At 43.4% G+C, this 16,477-nt stretch overlaps 1 protein-coding gene, 1 long non-coding RNA gene and 1 other non-coding gene across 5 annotated transcripts in view; all 3 read right to left on the bottom strand.

Moving 5' to 3' along the window:
- LOC115202798 (bifunctional glutamate/proline--tRNA ligase) overlaps positions 1–16,477 on the bottom strand; it is a 61,679-nt gene that overhangs the window by 11,818 nt on the left and 33,384 nt on the right. For both annotated transcript variants that reach the window (XM_029766831.1, XM_029766830.1), the window contains exons 16-28: positions 16,020–16,132; positions 15,608–15,719; positions 14,971–15,309; positions 14,462–14,677; positions 14,051–14,269; positions 13,185–13,412; positions 12,634–12,902; positions 11,128–11,179; positions 10,543–10,752; positions 10,239–10,311; positions 9,917–9,996; positions 8,746–8,847; positions 2,979–3,134 (exon numbers count right to left, since the gene is read on the bottom strand). In XM_029766831.1, coding sequence (XP_029622691.1) covers positions 2,979–3,134; positions 8,746–8,847; positions 9,917–9,996; positions 10,239–10,311; positions 10,543–10,752; positions 11,128–11,179; positions 12,634–12,902; positions 13,185–13,412; positions 14,051–14,269; positions 14,462–14,677; positions 14,971–15,309; positions 15,608–15,719; positions 16,020–16,132 — 2,169 coding nt within the window. The remainder of the gene's footprint in view (positions 1–2,978; positions 3,135–8,745; positions 8,848–9,916; positions 9,997–10,238; positions 10,312–10,542; positions 10,753–11,127; positions 11,180–12,633; positions 12,903–13,184; positions 13,413–14,050; positions 14,270–14,461; positions 14,678–14,970; positions 15,310–15,607; positions 15,720–16,019; positions 16,133–16,477) is intronic.
- Positions 3,529–8,739, bottom strand: LOC115202799 (uncharacterized). 2 transcript variants are annotated; one of them, XR_003880062.1, is made up of 3 exons: positions 8,121–8,739; positions 7,796–7,980; positions 3,529–5,091 (listed from the first exon to the last, which is right to left on the bottom strand). It is a non-coding gene; the product is annotated as an uncharacterized LOC115202799 (long non-coding RNA). The 2 variants fall into 2 exon arrangements; XR_003880061.1 differs by having other exon boundaries at positions 7,796–8,739.
- On the bottom strand, positions 8,447–8,579 carry LOC115204819 (small nucleolar RNA SNORA5). The gene has a single exon (XR_003880487.1). It is a non-coding gene; the product is annotated as a small nucleolar RNA SNORA5 (small nucleolar RNA).

Genomic DNA, 16,477 nt, shown 5'->3' with positions numbered 1-16,477 from the left:
CCGTATTCATCGACCTGGCCAAGGCTTTCGACTCTGTCAATCACCACATTCTTATCGGCAGACTCAACAGCCTTGGTTTCTCAAATCCCTGCCTCGCCTGGTTCACCAACTACTTCTCAGACAGTTCAGTGTGTCAATCGGAGGGGCTGTTGTCCAGACCTATGACAGTCTATATGGGGGTGCCACAGGGTTCAATTCTCGGGACAACTATTTTCTCTGTATACATCAATGATGTCGTCCTTGCTGCTGGTGATTCTCTGATCAACCTCTATGCAGACGATACCATTCTGTATACTTCTGGCCCTTCTTTGGACACTTAACTAACTTCCAGACGAGCTTCGATGCCATACAACTCTCCTTCCATGGCCTCCAACTGCTCTTAAATGCAAGTAAAACTAAATGCATGCTCTTCAACCGATCGCTGCCCGCACCTGCCCGCCCATCCAGCATCACTATTCTGGACGGTTCTGACCTAGAATACGTGGACAACTACAAATATCTAGGTGTCTGGTTAGACTGTAAACTCTCCTTCCAGACTCACATTAAGCATCTCCAATCCAAAATCAAATCTAGAATCAGCTTCCTATTTCGCAACAAAGCATCCTTCACTCATGTTGCCAAACATACCCTCGTAAAACTGACCATCCTACCGATCCAACTTTGGCGATGTCATTTACAAAATAGCCTCCAACACTCTACTCAGCAAATTGGATGCAGTGCAAAACAGTGCCATCTGTTTTGTCACCAAAGCCAAATATACTACCCACCACTGCGACCTGTATGCTCTCATTGGCTGGCCCTCGCTTCATATTCGTCACCAAACCCACTGGCTCCAGGTCGTCTATAAGTCTTTGCTAGGTAAAGCCCCGCCTTCTCAGCTCACTGGTCACCACAGCAGCACCCACCCGTAGCACGCGCTCCAGCAGGTATTTCACTGGTCACTCCCAAAGCCAATTCATCCTTTGGCCGCCTTTCCTTCCAGTTCTCTGCTGCCAATGACTGGAACGAACTGCAAAAACCACTGAAGCTGGAGACCCATATCTCCCTCACTAACTTTAAGCACCAGATGTCAGAGCAGCTCACAGATGACTGCACCTGTACATAGCCAATCTGTAAATAGCCCATCCAACTACCTCATCCCCATACTGTTATTTATGTTGCTCCTTTGCACCCCAGTATCTCTACTTGCACACTCATCTTCTGCACAGCTATCACTCGTGTTTAATTGCTATATTGTAATTATTTCGCCACTATGGCCTATTTATTGCCTTACCTCCCTTATCCTACCTCATTTGCACACACTGTATATAGACTTTTTCTATTGTATTATTGACTGTTTGTTTATTCCATGTGTAACTCTGTGTTGTTGTTTGTTGCACTGCTTTTCTTTATCTTGGCCAGGTCACAGTTGTAAATGAGAACTTGTTCTCAACTAGCCTACCTGGTTAAATAAAGGTGAAATAAAAAATAAAGTGTCTGGGTTAGAGTCCCGCTCCTTAAAAGTGGCAGCTCTACCCTTTATCTCAGTGCGGATGTTGACTGTAATCCATGGCTTCTGGTTGGGGTATGTACGTACGGTCACTGTGGGGATGACGTTATCAATGCACTTATTGATGAAGCCAATGAGATGTAGTGTACTCCTCAATGCCATCGGAAGAATCCCAGGAAGATATTCCAGTCCGTGCTAGAAAAACAGTCCTGTAGCTTAGCATCTGTGGCATCTGACCACTTCCATATTGAGTGAGTCACTGCTACTTCCTGCTTTAGTTTTTTCGTGTAAGCATGAGTCAGGAGGATAGAGTTATGGTCAGATTTGCCAAATGGAGGGCGTGCTTTGTACGCATCTCTGTGTGGAGTAAAGGTGGTCTAGAGTTTTTTTCCTCTGGCTGCACATGTAACATGCTGGTAGAAATGAGGTAAAACGGATTTAACCTTGCCTGCATTAAAGTCCCCGGCAACTAGGAGCGCCACTTCTGGATGAGAATTTTCTTGTTTATTGCCTTATACAGCTCGTTGAGTGTGGTCTTAGTGCCAGCATAGGTTTGTTATGGTAAATAGTAGATAAACTATTGGTAAATAGTGTGGTCTACAGCTTATCATGAGACTACCTCAGGCGAGCAGAGACTTAATTAATATTAGATTTCATGCACCAGCTGTTATTGACAACTAAACAAAGGCCGTCACCCCTTGTGTTACCGGAGGCAGCTGTACAGCCAGCTGCATGTTATCCATGTCGTCGTTCAGCCATGACACAGTGAAACATAAGATATTACAGTTTTTAATGTCCCGTTGGTAGGATAGTCTTGATCGGAGCTCATCCAGTTTATTATCCAATGATTGCACGTTGGCTAATAGGGACTGATGGTAGAGGTGGGTTACCCACTCGCCGTCGGATTCTTACAAGGTACACCGACCTACATCTCAGTCTCTTCTTCATGTGAATGACAGGGATTTGGGCCTTGTCCGGTGTCTATAGTAAATCCTTTGCGTACGACTCGTTAAATAAAAAAAATCTTTGTCCAGCACGAGGCGAGTAATCACTTTTGATATCCAGAAGCTCTTTTCGGTCATAAGAGACGGTGGCAGAAACATTATGTACAAAATAAGTTACAAATAATACGAAAAAACACAATATCACAATTGGTTTGGAGCCGGTAAAACGGCAGCCATCTCCGATGCCATTATGTGCGTCAAGTACGGAAAATGCAGGTAAGACATTCGGCAAAACAAAACGCATATGTATCTGGTGGACATAGGTCATCAAAGGGCTCAGACACAATAGCTCGTTATTGTTATTCGTACACCTCTGAATGTAATTTGCAAACCGAGTGCGCACCGATTTTACATGTAGAAGCGAGTAAAAAAAATTGTTAGTCATACGTCTACAGTGGGTTGTCCCTAAAAACCACTACGCTGAACGATCGGCATACAAACGCTAGATCTACATTCAGTGCGATGTGTGCAAGCCTCAAGAGTACCTGGATGGCTCTGCCACTGGCAGAGATGAAGGCCTCCACGGTGGTAGTGTAGTCACCTCCGGCAAACTTCTCCTTCTCAGTCTTCCTGCCCTTTACCACGGGGATGGCCATGAGCTCCTCGTACACCCGCGCGTACAGGTCCAGGATCTGTAACACCTGGACACACGCACAGGAGGAGGGACAAGAGTAGTCAGTATTTATTACAAATACTACCATGTTCAGAAGACATGTAACTGGGAGGTATTAGCTACCCTAACATGAAATCATCCACCAACAATATCAATCTCTGTGCAAATGGACAATAATGGTAATTGCTAATTAACCCTTCATTAAACTCCGCCCTCGAACAGCAATTGTCCAATCAGAGCTTAACAACCGCAACCAACCATCGGACACTTCACAAAAAATCCTCACGGCTTCCATGAGCTCTAACGGAGAGAAGTGTAGGTTCTGGAAAAAGCTTTGTCGACAACTTCAGGCATAGTTTAACACAAGCAAGATAACAAAGGATGCATATACGTTTGCTCCAAGGTAAGCAACTATGTTAATCTTTTGCATAATGTGTGATATAACAATTTATTTATAATAAAAAAATAAAAGAAACTGTCTAGACAAAGTCGGCAACAACTTTAACATTACACAACTAAGCTAAACATTGCTAACTTAGCTAGCTACCTTGTTAACAACATTAGCTAGCTAGTTAGCTTTGTTAGACTACATGTATCACAAATCTTTAGCTGGCTAATTTCGTTCAGCAATGTGTTGATGGGAATCCAAGTCTTCAGTACCCAAATCCAGCTGCTGTACTGTAATATGAGGTTTTACCAAACCTATCATACATTACCTAATATCGACAGACACTAAGGGGCAAGTTTATCTCACATATGGAGGCTTTGTACATAAATTATACACAACCTACATAACTCATACATATGTCTGATTTACACATTTGATTCCGAAGACCACTGAAACAATATAACCCTAACACTGAATATCTGAATGAATAACACTACATGTATCATCCCATATCTACAGATTAAGATCTGATGTGCAACAAGGCTCTACAGTGCGGCCATTTTACTTGCATATGCGCTTAAATATTTTGCTGTGCGACATGGAATTTTTATTTAGGAATTCCAGTGCGCTTAGAAAAATGTAAGATTCTAGCTTCAACACCTCACATTTTTCATTGTGCTCCTAAATTTGTAAGCCTATTTAAAAAAAAATTAAGGCACACATGTGCTCCTTGTAAAAAAACGTCAGCGTAGAGCCCTGTGCAAGATGCAGCTTCCACTAACACCACAGGAGAGACCGCAACCAAGTCACCAGAGGATACCGGAGATGATAGTTCAACAAAGGAGGAATTATCTGCACAGGGCCGGCAAGAAATGCTTAAAAAATAAGCAGTCCAACTGGCTTTTCATGCTATCCCATTTTTCTGCATTAACTCCAGGTGAAAGTTATTTTTACACATGACAAATAAAATCACACCACGCCATCCCTGTGATTCCCATTTGTCCCATAATATGGAAGTGGAACTCATGATTAGGTTTGTAAGCATAGGTACCATCAGCTCTTTGACAGAGATATTTACTACCAGTAAAGTTGTCTTGGTCTGGGCACTTTATTTCCAGAAGCTGTGGCATGGGTTCTCATTTCTCTAGACTTTCCTGTCAGGAGATGTGCCTAAATGGAGGGAGTGGGGGTTGACAACAAAACCACATGGGAACACTTTGTGCCCAGTGACTTCAGTATAAGGTGCTGCTGCAAGCAGCTCAAGGTCTATCGTCATTGCCTTGGTCTGCATGGTCTTCTTCCTCTGCATGCTGGTGGCAAGACTGTCAGTCTGCTACCTTGGAGCACACCCTCTTAAAGACGATGAAGTAAGTGGCTGGGAGCAGACACCATGGCGGGTGTTGTTGCTCCGCCATCTTGTCTCTTTTTCCAGTGCCTCTGCTTCAGACTGGGAGATCATTAAATCACTGTTGTAATATCTTATTTTCATTCAGAACTGTAGAGAAACAGCTGGGTTGTTGGCGGCAGAGGAAATGTTGGGAACTCATCCGTAGGGTTGGAGGAGGATGATGGTGGTGCTGTTCTCCAATAGTGGGAGCTGCAAAAGAACAGGGGAAAAAAAGCTTTTACAAAGCACCAACTTGTTTAAATCATGTACAGTAGAAATTCATATTTTTATCATTTGGTGTTTCCAGAGTACATAGAGGAGAACCCCCAGTTGGAAGAAGATAAGGAAGGGATGAGCTTAAAGAGTCTACTCGCTCAAAAGTATGAGGAAATGGACTCGTTAAAAAGAAAAAAAATCCATGCTCTTCAGGAAACTCAAACCCCTAACCGGTTAACACCAGAGTCAGTAAATAACAGCAGTGTCCCCCCAACTTCTTCCAATACTGCACTGGGTTTACTTATGGTCAGTTTAATAACTTGTGCAAATGTTTTACATTACCAAATCAGAAACATATTGCCACAGACAACTATCCCCTTGACATAGAAGAGTAGATGCAGTTTCTGCTTGTGCTGATGAAACTTAAGACAATTTTGACCTGAAAGATCTGGCTTTTACATTTCATATGGATTTACAAAGTGTTAGCACTTCATTCAATGGACTTTATTTTGGACAGGCTTGGTCAGTTGTCTGTATGGCCTCACAAGGACAACATCACAAAAAAACATGCCAGACCACTTCAGGAGAGATTTTCCAACATCCATTGCAATACTAGATTGCACCGAGTTAAAGATGCTACTACTGCAAAGTAGGCTTGGGTGTAGATATACCAGGGTATTTGGAAATAACCATGGTATGGTTTTTCAATACAGTTCAAACTATTTATTTGACGTTTTTATAGATATTTACTGAAAGTATCTGCAGTGAACTTGTGCAATACGTTAGGAGATAAAGAACATTGCATTCTTTCACCTGTCACATCATTTTCCATTATAAAGCTTACCAGTAGTCCCCAGTCACATGATGTTTGTTTACAAGCATACAAAGGACAGGACTGGAGCCTTGTGAGTCACTCACTGTTGTGCAGCACGTACCAGGTGATCTAGTTACAGTATGGAATTCCCAACTAAATGTTTGCCAGCTAGTTAGATATCTTAGAACTAAGTTAACTGTATAACATGTGCTAAATGCTTTGCAGTTGGTTTGCCAATTTATTACCTAGTTAGCCATCTAGCTAAGTGGTTAGCTTCTTCAGAAAAAAAAGAAGCTTTCCTTGGTAACAGAAGAGAATCCCCTCCTGGATCAAGAGCCTTGCTGTCTAATATTTATTTTGTGCGTGCAGCAAACTGTTAATAGAATTTCTTTGTTACTTGTATAACTTTGAGCTGGGTTTCCTGTCCTGCAAATACTTCAGGTCAGAGACTGTACAAAAAGTTTACAATGAGCTCGTTAGCATTTAGCTGGCATTGTTTATGCGATTTTACATGTTTTTGTTAGCATAGTGAGACTCAGTGGAGGTTGAAAACTTCAAAGCCAAACTTACTCCATCTACAAGTCTCCCGATAGCACGTGACCGAAGTCTCCCGATAGCACGTGACCGAAGTCTCCCGATAGCACGTGACCGAAGTCTCCCGATAGCACGTGACCGAAGTCTCCCGATAGCACGTGACCGAAGTCTCCCGATAGCACGTGACCGAAGTCTCCCGATAGCACGTGACCGAAGTCTCCCGATAGCACGTGACCGAAGTCTCCCGATAGCACGTGACCGAAGTCTCCCGATAGCACGTGACCTATGTGGCTCAGTTATATTTGCATTCACCCTTTAAATATTTATCTGTCAGGACTGGATCCTGTGTAAACAGTAACATCACAGAGCGACTGCAAAATTTGATTCAATGTGGCTACCTTAAGAGAGGTGATGGGCTCATGGCAGACGAGGGGTTTCTCAATGAGCATGTTTACATGCACAGTAATAATTAGATGTTAAACTGACTAAGGAAGTAGGCAGATTATGCAATAGTCATGTAAACATCATACTCTGCTTGTCTTGAATTGTCTTAAGGTCCAGCCGAGCCAGCCTCCCTCTTTAGCGTGACTGAAGTGAGTTCGGAATGTATGCGTCTTAGAAGTAGTTTTCACAAACTTTATATGTCCAAACTCAGAATCCAATATACTTCCCAAAAATAACATGGTGTAATGTTTATGTTGGTTGCCAATTTTCTGCATTTATCAGAGTGCCATCAGGTAGCCTGATTTCAGATGTGTCTATGGAAACAGAGTTATTAGGGAAATCGTTCTTCTCGCAAAGAATGTAAACACTTTAATCAAACTATTATATCAATCTGACTAGCCAAAATAATCACATTATGTGCATTTAACTGTACTCAGAGGAAGATGGAGGAAATTGGCCTTAGACTGAACATTCCTCCCTACAAATAGTGAGACAAACATTTTGAAGCATAGGGTGCACGTGGAAAAGGAAATAGCCAAAATTAAGAAGTTTAAAGTAGTATCATGTAAGATCCCCAATTCCAGATGAGGAAACATAAAACAGATATGCTTTGTGGTTAGTATGCTGTCCAACTTCCAGCTACACATTCACCAGTAAATGGAAATCTGTTCATTTTGACACTGTCCTGAGAACATAAGCATACAAACATGAAGGTGAAAACATTTGATGACATCTGTTTATGCATACCCTACTGTTTCTGCTGCTAGCCATAGTCTAACATGGGTTTCTTTGATATGTAGCTAACAGTGAAAGATAATGGACTTGCCTCGGTTATAATACCCTCGTGGTTGGATTGATTACTACATGCATTAGAGATTGTAAACAAGACATTCACGTGTAGCTCACCTGTCAGTTCTAACTGCAGTAGACTGGTCTTCTTTTCCGACCCCGACCACTGTAATAGGCTTGGCATCAAATCTTCTTGCCTCTTGGCTTATGCAACTGTTGTGGCAAGCTTGTAGTGGACATTTCATCTGAGGCTCTCCAGAGGTCCAAGGTGTGGATCAGCCCAACAACATGCAAGCAGTAACCTGTGGAGTTAGCATAGAACGGTATATTTGTTGAAGCGAGGGCGTTGGTTGTTTACGTCAGCATGACAGCTAGCTGAAGCTGATATTGTACACAATACTGTATTGTATGAGTTTGGTTTTTAAATGATTGTGAGACCTACCCTGCAGTTTAGGAATAATGTTGCTCCTTTGCTTCGATGGTCAGCTAGTGGGGTTTCTCCCTCTTACACTGGGAGCTGTAGACTTTGCCTCTATCCTAGTCCTCCTGCTTGCTGTGTTTTGCTCCTGCATAATTATTTCGTGAATATAGCCTTCAAAAGGCATTCTGAAGATCCTTTAGTTTGCTCCAAACTGATATAAGTGATGGTTGTCTCCAAAAGTAACTTAGTACCTCATTGGGGAGTTCCCTTAGTGTTATTACTATGCGCTTCTCCATTTTCACAGGAAAATAAAAGGCAAAGCTTGTCAGAGTTAGCAACAGTAACCAAGGTGTAGTACAAATGTATCCCCAGAATCCATGGAAAAGAGATCCAGGGCCCATGGCCTACAGGTTCACAGTAGCAGCCATTTTGGTCAGTGCGGTCCATTGTCAAGGAAACACTGAATTTGACAAGACTGCAAACTTTCAAATACTTGCATCTAAATCCAACTTACAAAAAAACCCTGTTAAGCATTGTTTGAATGCACTCCCCAGACATGACAAGTTCTATGTTTTTTACTCAACATTCACAAGAGAAAAGTAAGAACTAGTCTCATGGACGGTTAATAATAAATTGGCCTTGTTACCTCTTCGGCGGCCTCCTCTTTGGTGGCGAAAGCCGTGTGTCCCTCCTGCCACAGGAACTCTCTGGTCCTCAGGAAGGGTTGGGGGTGCTTGAACTCCCACCTCTGGGGGTGAGTGAGAGAAAGCAAAAGAGAAATTAGAGAAATAGTAAAAATCACGATACATTCTGAAAAGATCACTTTTGCAGTCAAACAGCAAGCATGACTTAAATTTAACATTAACCTTATACAAACAATTCGGTAGGAATGAGGTTTGGGCAGTAGGCCTTATACATTATCAAAGCATATTGGCTATATGCCTGGCCTGCAAATATTATTATTCTCAGACCATATTACATTTCAAAACTCAAGCTTTGATAAAATAGATCAGTTGGTGTAGCACTTACGAGGCACTGCGGGGCATGAATTGAAATAATTAGCTTTTTTATTTTACTGGACTGATTGTAACTGTATCTGATGGTCATGGTGCTTTCAAGACAACTGGGAACTCAGAGGGGGAGGGGGGGGGGCAGGGACAATGTCAAATCATGACGTCAGTGAGCAAGTCCGAGCGCTAGAAAGACACCCCAGTTTCCGACTTGGAATTCAAAATGATCCCAGTCAGATCACGTTTCCCCCTGTATTCTTTGACAGTCTTTCTGTGGTCATGGTTTTAAGTGCTTCAATCTTACGTAGGCTAGTAGCCTATCAAACTTTGCTGTGGCCAGGGTCGTGGAAGCTCTGCAGGCATGATAATGTGAGTGATCTGATTGGCCAGCGCTGTAGGCGTACTCGAGTTAGCCACAGATCTCCCGGTCCATCGGATAGGCGGAGTTTGTCTTTTCAGACAAATAACATGGTTCAAAATGGGAAAACTGTGCTTACCCAGTGCGCAGGGCTTCTGAATCAAGTGCAACTATTGACAATGCAACACAAATAGAAATAAATAAAAAGGAGCGCAAGCCTTTATTGTTGGCTTTTCTACAGAAATGTTTGGTGGTCGACTGGGAATGCCTTGCGATCAACCGGTTGGTGACCACTGTCCTAAACGGTTCTGCCAAAAGACAGTGGACATATTGGACAGGGTTGAAGTCTTCTATTTTCAGTAGGTTTGGGCTTTTCCATTTTGAAAATTGTACTGACCCTAACAGTGATGGTGAATATGACAATTATCATTCATGGATTGGACACTGACCACAACGTTGCACCACTGGTTGAGTTTGATGGGGAGGTCTCTGTGAGACTGGACCCATTTGGCGTAGGCAGGGTACATCACTGTAAAAAGAAAAGACGAAGGATGCATTGGTCAGGGTGTGAATTAGTAAATTAATACATATATGGCATAGAGAGGGTAGAAGTAGTAACCGCCTTGGATGAAAATATCCATAGATTCGTTGTGTCGTGAGTTACACCTATACAATGTAGTTCTTTGAGACCTAGTGAAAAGCATCTGGAAATTCAATGTGTCAAGTTTAACTTTAAAGTCTGACAGAAGTGGTCAGGTGTGTTTGTCTTACCAGTTTCACTAGTGGGTCGGATTGCGACGGGCTCGGCAAGCTCAGTGTTCCCTGACCGCGTCACCCAGGCGACCTGAGGGCAGCACACACACAAACACAGTTCACTACAAATGTGTCAAATCACTTAAAGGGGGATCTTCAGTATGACAAGACAAATTGTGATCACACATCACTTGAGAAGCGAGGACCAGGATTTCCAATAGGGATACATAAACGCTGACACCACATCTCACTCATGGTGTCAGGCACACCCATCCCCCCAGTCCCCCTCCATCCAACACCACACACACTTCGCAACACCCACCTCGGGGGCAAAATCTGCGATGTGGGACTTCTCCTTCTCCAGGGCAGCCTGTGAGACAAACATTGGGAAGTAGCAGTTCTCCACGCCCAGCTTCTTGATCTCGCGGTCAAAGAACTCCTTGATGGACTCCCAGATGGAGTATGACCAGGGCCGCAGCACATAGCAGCCACTCACATCGTAGTACTCAATCATTTCCGCCTTAGTGATTACCTGGAGGGGCAGATGTGAAGGGAGACACTTGTCTTGAGCCCTATACCATGGCTGCATTCCGATTCTCCACCCTTTTCCCAATCCTCTAATGGATCTAAAACCACTGGATTGGTGTGATCATTGGCTGGAGGGACTTTCCACCATTGTTAAATCAATGACAGGAAGTGTGCAAGTGCACACCCTAGCTCCAGGCCCTATTCCCAATTACTTTTTCACATCCTTTTAAATCCACCAGGGGGAGTGTACAAGGAGTAAAAAATGGAATTGGGCTTCAGTCCAAGAGAGACAATCCCAGAACTACTGGCTATAGTGGAGTTTAGACTGCTAGTAAAAAAAACTGGGGCAATAATCACTCGCACAGGTGTACAGACTCACCTGAGAGTACCAATCAGACAGGTTCTCCTCCTTCTTAGCCTCCAGTCCCAGTCTAAATGAGGAAAATACACAGAAATCAGGTGTGAAAACCACACAGTATACTACAGATGAGTTCAACAACTTTTTCTATTTTATTGATTAGTTGATGGTTGCTAGGGCAAAAATATAGGGAGAGCTGTGCATGCATACTAGACATGGTGACTTGTCTATTGTGGAGGGAAAGCCACGTTTTGTATCTAGTGAAGTCAAATCTATGCCCACTTTGCCCAGCAATGGAAAATATTACTTCAATTGGTGTTTTTCAATTCCCTATTTCAATAGATACGGATGAATTAGACCGACTAATCGATTAATCAAACGTATCCCTACAGAACAGTGCGAACAATCAGCAGAAATCCATCTTCCGGTACAGTTAAAATGGTGATTCATAAGATGTTCGTCCTTTGCTTGTAAATCCAAGATAAAAATCATGCTATTGTAGAAAAGTTATCAACAGCCAGCCATGAATAAGTTGAAAACAGAAAGTCTATCATGTTGTAGAGTCTACTGTAGCCAGCTAGCTACCTAGCTCTGGAAAAACTGCTCAACTTCAGCACCAACCCGTGTCTGCTAGCTAGGCCCTGAATCCATGGGAATGCACCCCTGGGGGACACCAACCTACGTACGGAAAGGAGGTTGAGTAGAGACGGCAAAAGTCACTGCCATGACAAAATATGCAGGTCCATTGAAAAAAAAAAAACTGTTCCACTGCACTACATTTACATGATTTCAATTGTAGTCATCATTTAGCAGACGCTCTTATCCAGAGCGACTTACAGTAGTGAGTGCATATCATTTCATACTGGTCCCCCGTGGGAACCGAACCCACAAACCTGCCGTTGCAAGCGTCATGGTCTACCAACTGAGCCACAGGGCACTACATATCAAAATCGGATTGGCTAATCATGCCGTCAATCCAAGGCCCTGCTGGTAGGATCAGGGGAAGATTCCTCCTCAGACACCGATACGGAAAACCCTGATTGGATAGCTATTCCTGTTTCCCTTCCCCACCACAGACAACACCACTCTGAACACAAGAGACGAATCATGATTGACAAGACTAATATAATTTTCAATCACTTAAACCTTTAATTTCCGGTTTAAATATTCTTAGGCTTCCTCTGATGGCTCTGACGGTACAACACTGTCCAAGAGCAATGTTTTGGGCCAATGGCACAGCAGATCGAACCGCACAGGTAAGAATACCATAACGTGTGCATACATTTGTATTGCTGACCCCAGCAGGAATCGAACCCACTACTCTGACATTGCAAGTGCCAAGCTCTACCAACTGAGTCACACAGGACCACATCCACATTCAGCCTACATTCATCACCACCATCTCCCTTGATTTCTGCCATTTATCATTCCATTTTCAAATCTCCACTCCATTAAAGTACCAATGATCTCTATTCATCCATCTCTGCTTCCCACTCTCCCCTTCATCCACCCATCCAACACTCTCACCGTGTCTGTTTCTTGGGACCCCCCTCTCCTCCTCCCCCTGCACCTCCCGATGAGACCTCCTTGACTTTGTCTCCCTTGGGCTGCTTCTTCCCTCCTCCTCCGCCACTACCACCTCCCTGTTTCTCAGACTTGTTCTCTCGGTCTTTGCGGTTCTTGTCCTCTCCGCCAGAGGCTCCGGCGGAAGCCACAGGTTTATACTCCTCTCCTGTGAGGGCCTTGTACTGGGTCTTCAGGGCCAGAAGCTGCTTCACGGCACCGTCCAGCTGGTCCTGGTTACAAGGATGGCATTTCACATTGGTTGTGTTATGCGGTCTGTTGCATTTAATTACTCAACAATCAGGACTATCCCTGAATAACAATATTAAGATTGAAATCTGATTTATCATTTAACATTGGTACAAGTAGCTACAGTTGCCAACGTTAGAATAGCTAGCTAAGTTCTACATGCGCCAAAACTTCAGCATTCCTCATCTGAATAGCTTGTTCTCGTCAACATGTTTTCAGCACTTTTGGTCATAGATTTACGTGAGGAGAAATTAAATCTCACTAACCTTAGGAGCCTTCTCCGATTTCAGATTCCTCACTAACTCCCCCTGATGGGACACCTGGGAGAAGAGCGCCTTAACGGAGGAGCTAGACTGGGCCTCGGGGGCGGGGCTAGCCTGGACAGGGGCAGGGCTGGTGGCTGGGGCCATGCCTGGTTTGTAATCCTGGCCAGTCACCTGCTTGTACTCTGCTTTGAGTGACAGCATATGCTTGACGGCTGCGTCCATCTGGTCCTGAGGGAGGGGACAAAAACAGAAGGGTTCATGTCACTTTCTTTTAAACTACCGTAAATGAATTAATAAAGCTCTTAATGCCAAAAATATGGGGTTATATACATAAGAAAGATCAGGATACTATTTTTTTTTTCATCTCTCTTAGATATAGGAGACACTTAAGAACAAACTTCCTTTTGATATGTTGTCAGGACTATTTGTTGTTCCATGTAGTGAATATGTTATTCAATGCCTTTGTATGGGCTAATAGCAGTAAGACCAAAAATCATTTAATCAAATAATTAGTGTATATATTTCTGGGGATACTTCAAGGGGCCTTAAAATTCAAAATCAAAATAGCTAAATGATCCTTGGTATGACCTTAAAACGCCATATAGTAGAAGCCCCCACCTCCTCCCCTGGCTTAGACTCCGATGGGTTCATATTGTAAAGAATGTTGAAATAGAGCAGGCATGTCAATTCTCTCCCCAGACTAGTGGGTGTATGTATATCGGAGGGTTGGGTTAATACAGAAGACACATTTCCATCACATATGGACTAATAAAGCCTATCTATCTTATCTATATTAATTTATGAATCATTTTATCCAACTTGTGCCTAATGAATGCCAGCCTATCATCCCTTCCTGTTGGCCTCACCTTGGGGGCCTTCTCGGTTTTCAGCTTCCTCACCAAGTCACCCTGCTGAGTCACATGTTCATAGATGCCTGAGCCAGATGTGACTGTGGGGGCTTGGGTGCTCTGGACTGGGGCAGCAGCAGAGACTGGGGCAGTTCCTGGCTTGTAATCCTGACCTGTTGCCTGTTTGTACTCTGCCTTCAAGTCCAAGAGCTGCTTCACCGCAGCATCAACCTGGTCCTTTGTGGAGAGATAGAACATTACATCCCTCTAACCACTGTATATGATCAATCAATTGTAAAAATGTAGAGAACAGTTATGAACAGCTGGAGCAAATAGAGATGAGAGAAAAGTCTTACAATGTACTATTACCGTATAATCCCCAATACCTGCAGGCTAAAAGTAAAGCATTACTGAACTCGTCTTCCTTACCTTCGCTGATTTCTCAGATTTAAGCTTCCTCACAGTGTCTCCCTGTTCGGTCACACGTTCATATAGGCCTAAGGGAGAGGATGAGGGGGATGAGGCAGAGAGAGCAGTCTTGGCTTGGGCAGCAGAAGGAGGGGTCATCCCTGGCTTGTACTCCTTGCCTGTGATCTGATGGAACTCAGCTTTAAAATCCGGCAGCTGCTTGACTACAGCATCAACCTGGTCCGGGAGAGAAAAAAACAAAAAAGAGCGTTTAAAAAAAGTATTTTTTATTTCTACAGATAAAACCTTGAGATTAAAATATTTTTCACTTGTGACAAGGAGGCATCAAAAACAAAAAAGTAATTCATAATGTTTAATCTTCTACTCGTGGAAAAAAATGGAACGACTTCTAATTGTGTAGCAGGCTATTTCAACTCAGGATTCAAAATATAATCCATAAAAAAAAAAAAAAATTATATAAAAAAAAAAAAAAGAGCCAAATGATAAACAAGAGAAAAATGTACTCAAACCTTGGAAGCCTTCTCGGACTTCAGCTCCTCCTGCTGGGTGATGCAAGCAAAGGGGCAGGAGGTGGAGTCAGCAGAAGGTGCGGGGGTTGCGGCCTTCTGAGTGGTTGAGCTTGCGGGTGGGGCCATGCCTGGTTTGTAGTCCTGGCCAGTCAGCTGCTTGAACTGGGCCTTGAGTGACAGTAGCTCCTTTACCACTTCGTCCACCTTCTCCTTGGAGGCCTTGGCGGTTTTCAGATCGCGTACCTTCTCACCTTGAGCCACGATGTCGGAGAAAACGGCGTAGGCATTGCTAGCTGGGGCAGAGACGGGAGCGCCTTTGCACGTGGCTGGGAAGGGAGCCTAAGAGGAGACAAGGAGTTTATTCCTTATATTACAGAAATTTAACAAAATCTACATGAATCTATAAGAATACAGGGTGTATCGGAAAAATCAGGTGTAAGCAAATCACCAGGTGAGCCTCAGCTATATTGATTTGACTTATCCTATATTTTCAGATCAGTGCAGATAAATGAGACAAGTAGAGGAAGCCACTTCAGACTATTGAGATGAGCCCGTAGTTATTTCCTCTCTCCTTTCCTGTCGCAGTAAAGGAGAACTCTAGAAGAGGGGAAATAGAGGAGTAAGTATTAAGACTCACTGTGGTGGTGGTAGCCTTGCACTTCTCCTTGGAGCCAGCGGTGGGCATCTCCTTGGTGTGGCCATCGGGGATGAACAGCAGCACACAGGGACTCTCCTTACAGCTGTGGGGACTGGGTGACAACACCAGGGACACGTTACGATGTGCTTCTGCATTTAGGAAATGTAGCACCCATCCAATCCTTTGGCCCAAGTCTAGTCACAGAGTATTAATACAGACACTCTGGAACAATGCAGTAGTACTTCATTTTGAAGAGGCATTGTGTGCTTTTCCTTTAAAGAATATCCATCCATTTATTTATTATCTCATCCAACTATCAAACCATCAATCCATCCACCCACGCATCCCTCCCACTGGGCCAAATGCAGTCAGTCAAATCAACTGGTCAAATATCTTTTAGAGGAGATGGAACCTGATTGGCTCGTAGGGCTGGTCACAGATGTAGAAGCCCCGCCTCTGCAGCTGGATGATGTCACCCTTCTTCAGGTCCTTCAGACAGGGGTCTCCCAGCATCTTTTCCTCCAGCTGAGAGAAAAAAAGGATGGGAGACAAAGAAAGGATGGGAGACAGAAAGGATGGAAGACAGATGTGAAGAAGAGAAAGAGAATGTGATAGAGGGATGTGAGGAGAAATAGGAAAACCCTTTCAGTCTTCCGAAGGATTAGAAGAGTGTTCCTCTATACTGGTCAATGATATCTGCTCCATTCAGAATGATGTGCTTTAATAATAAAATACATTGGTAAAGCATTTTTCATTATACAGAATAATACAAAAGTGCATAAAATAAAAACCAAATAAAAAAAATATTGTAACTAGAGAGGGCAACTGACAAAGAAGACAGCTGACACTACAAGGGATAACACCACCAAG

Source organism: Salmo trutta, chromosome 12, assembly GCF_901001165.1.
Source record: "Salmo trutta chromosome 12, fSalTru1.1, whole genome shotgun sequence".
Classification (NCBI taxonomy): Eukaryota; Metazoa; Chordata; class Actinopteri; order Salmoniformes; family Salmonidae; genus Salmo; species Salmo trutta.
The sequence above is the reverse complement of the archived record's forward strand: the minus strand, read 5'-3'. Positions and strand labels throughout refer to the sequence as shown.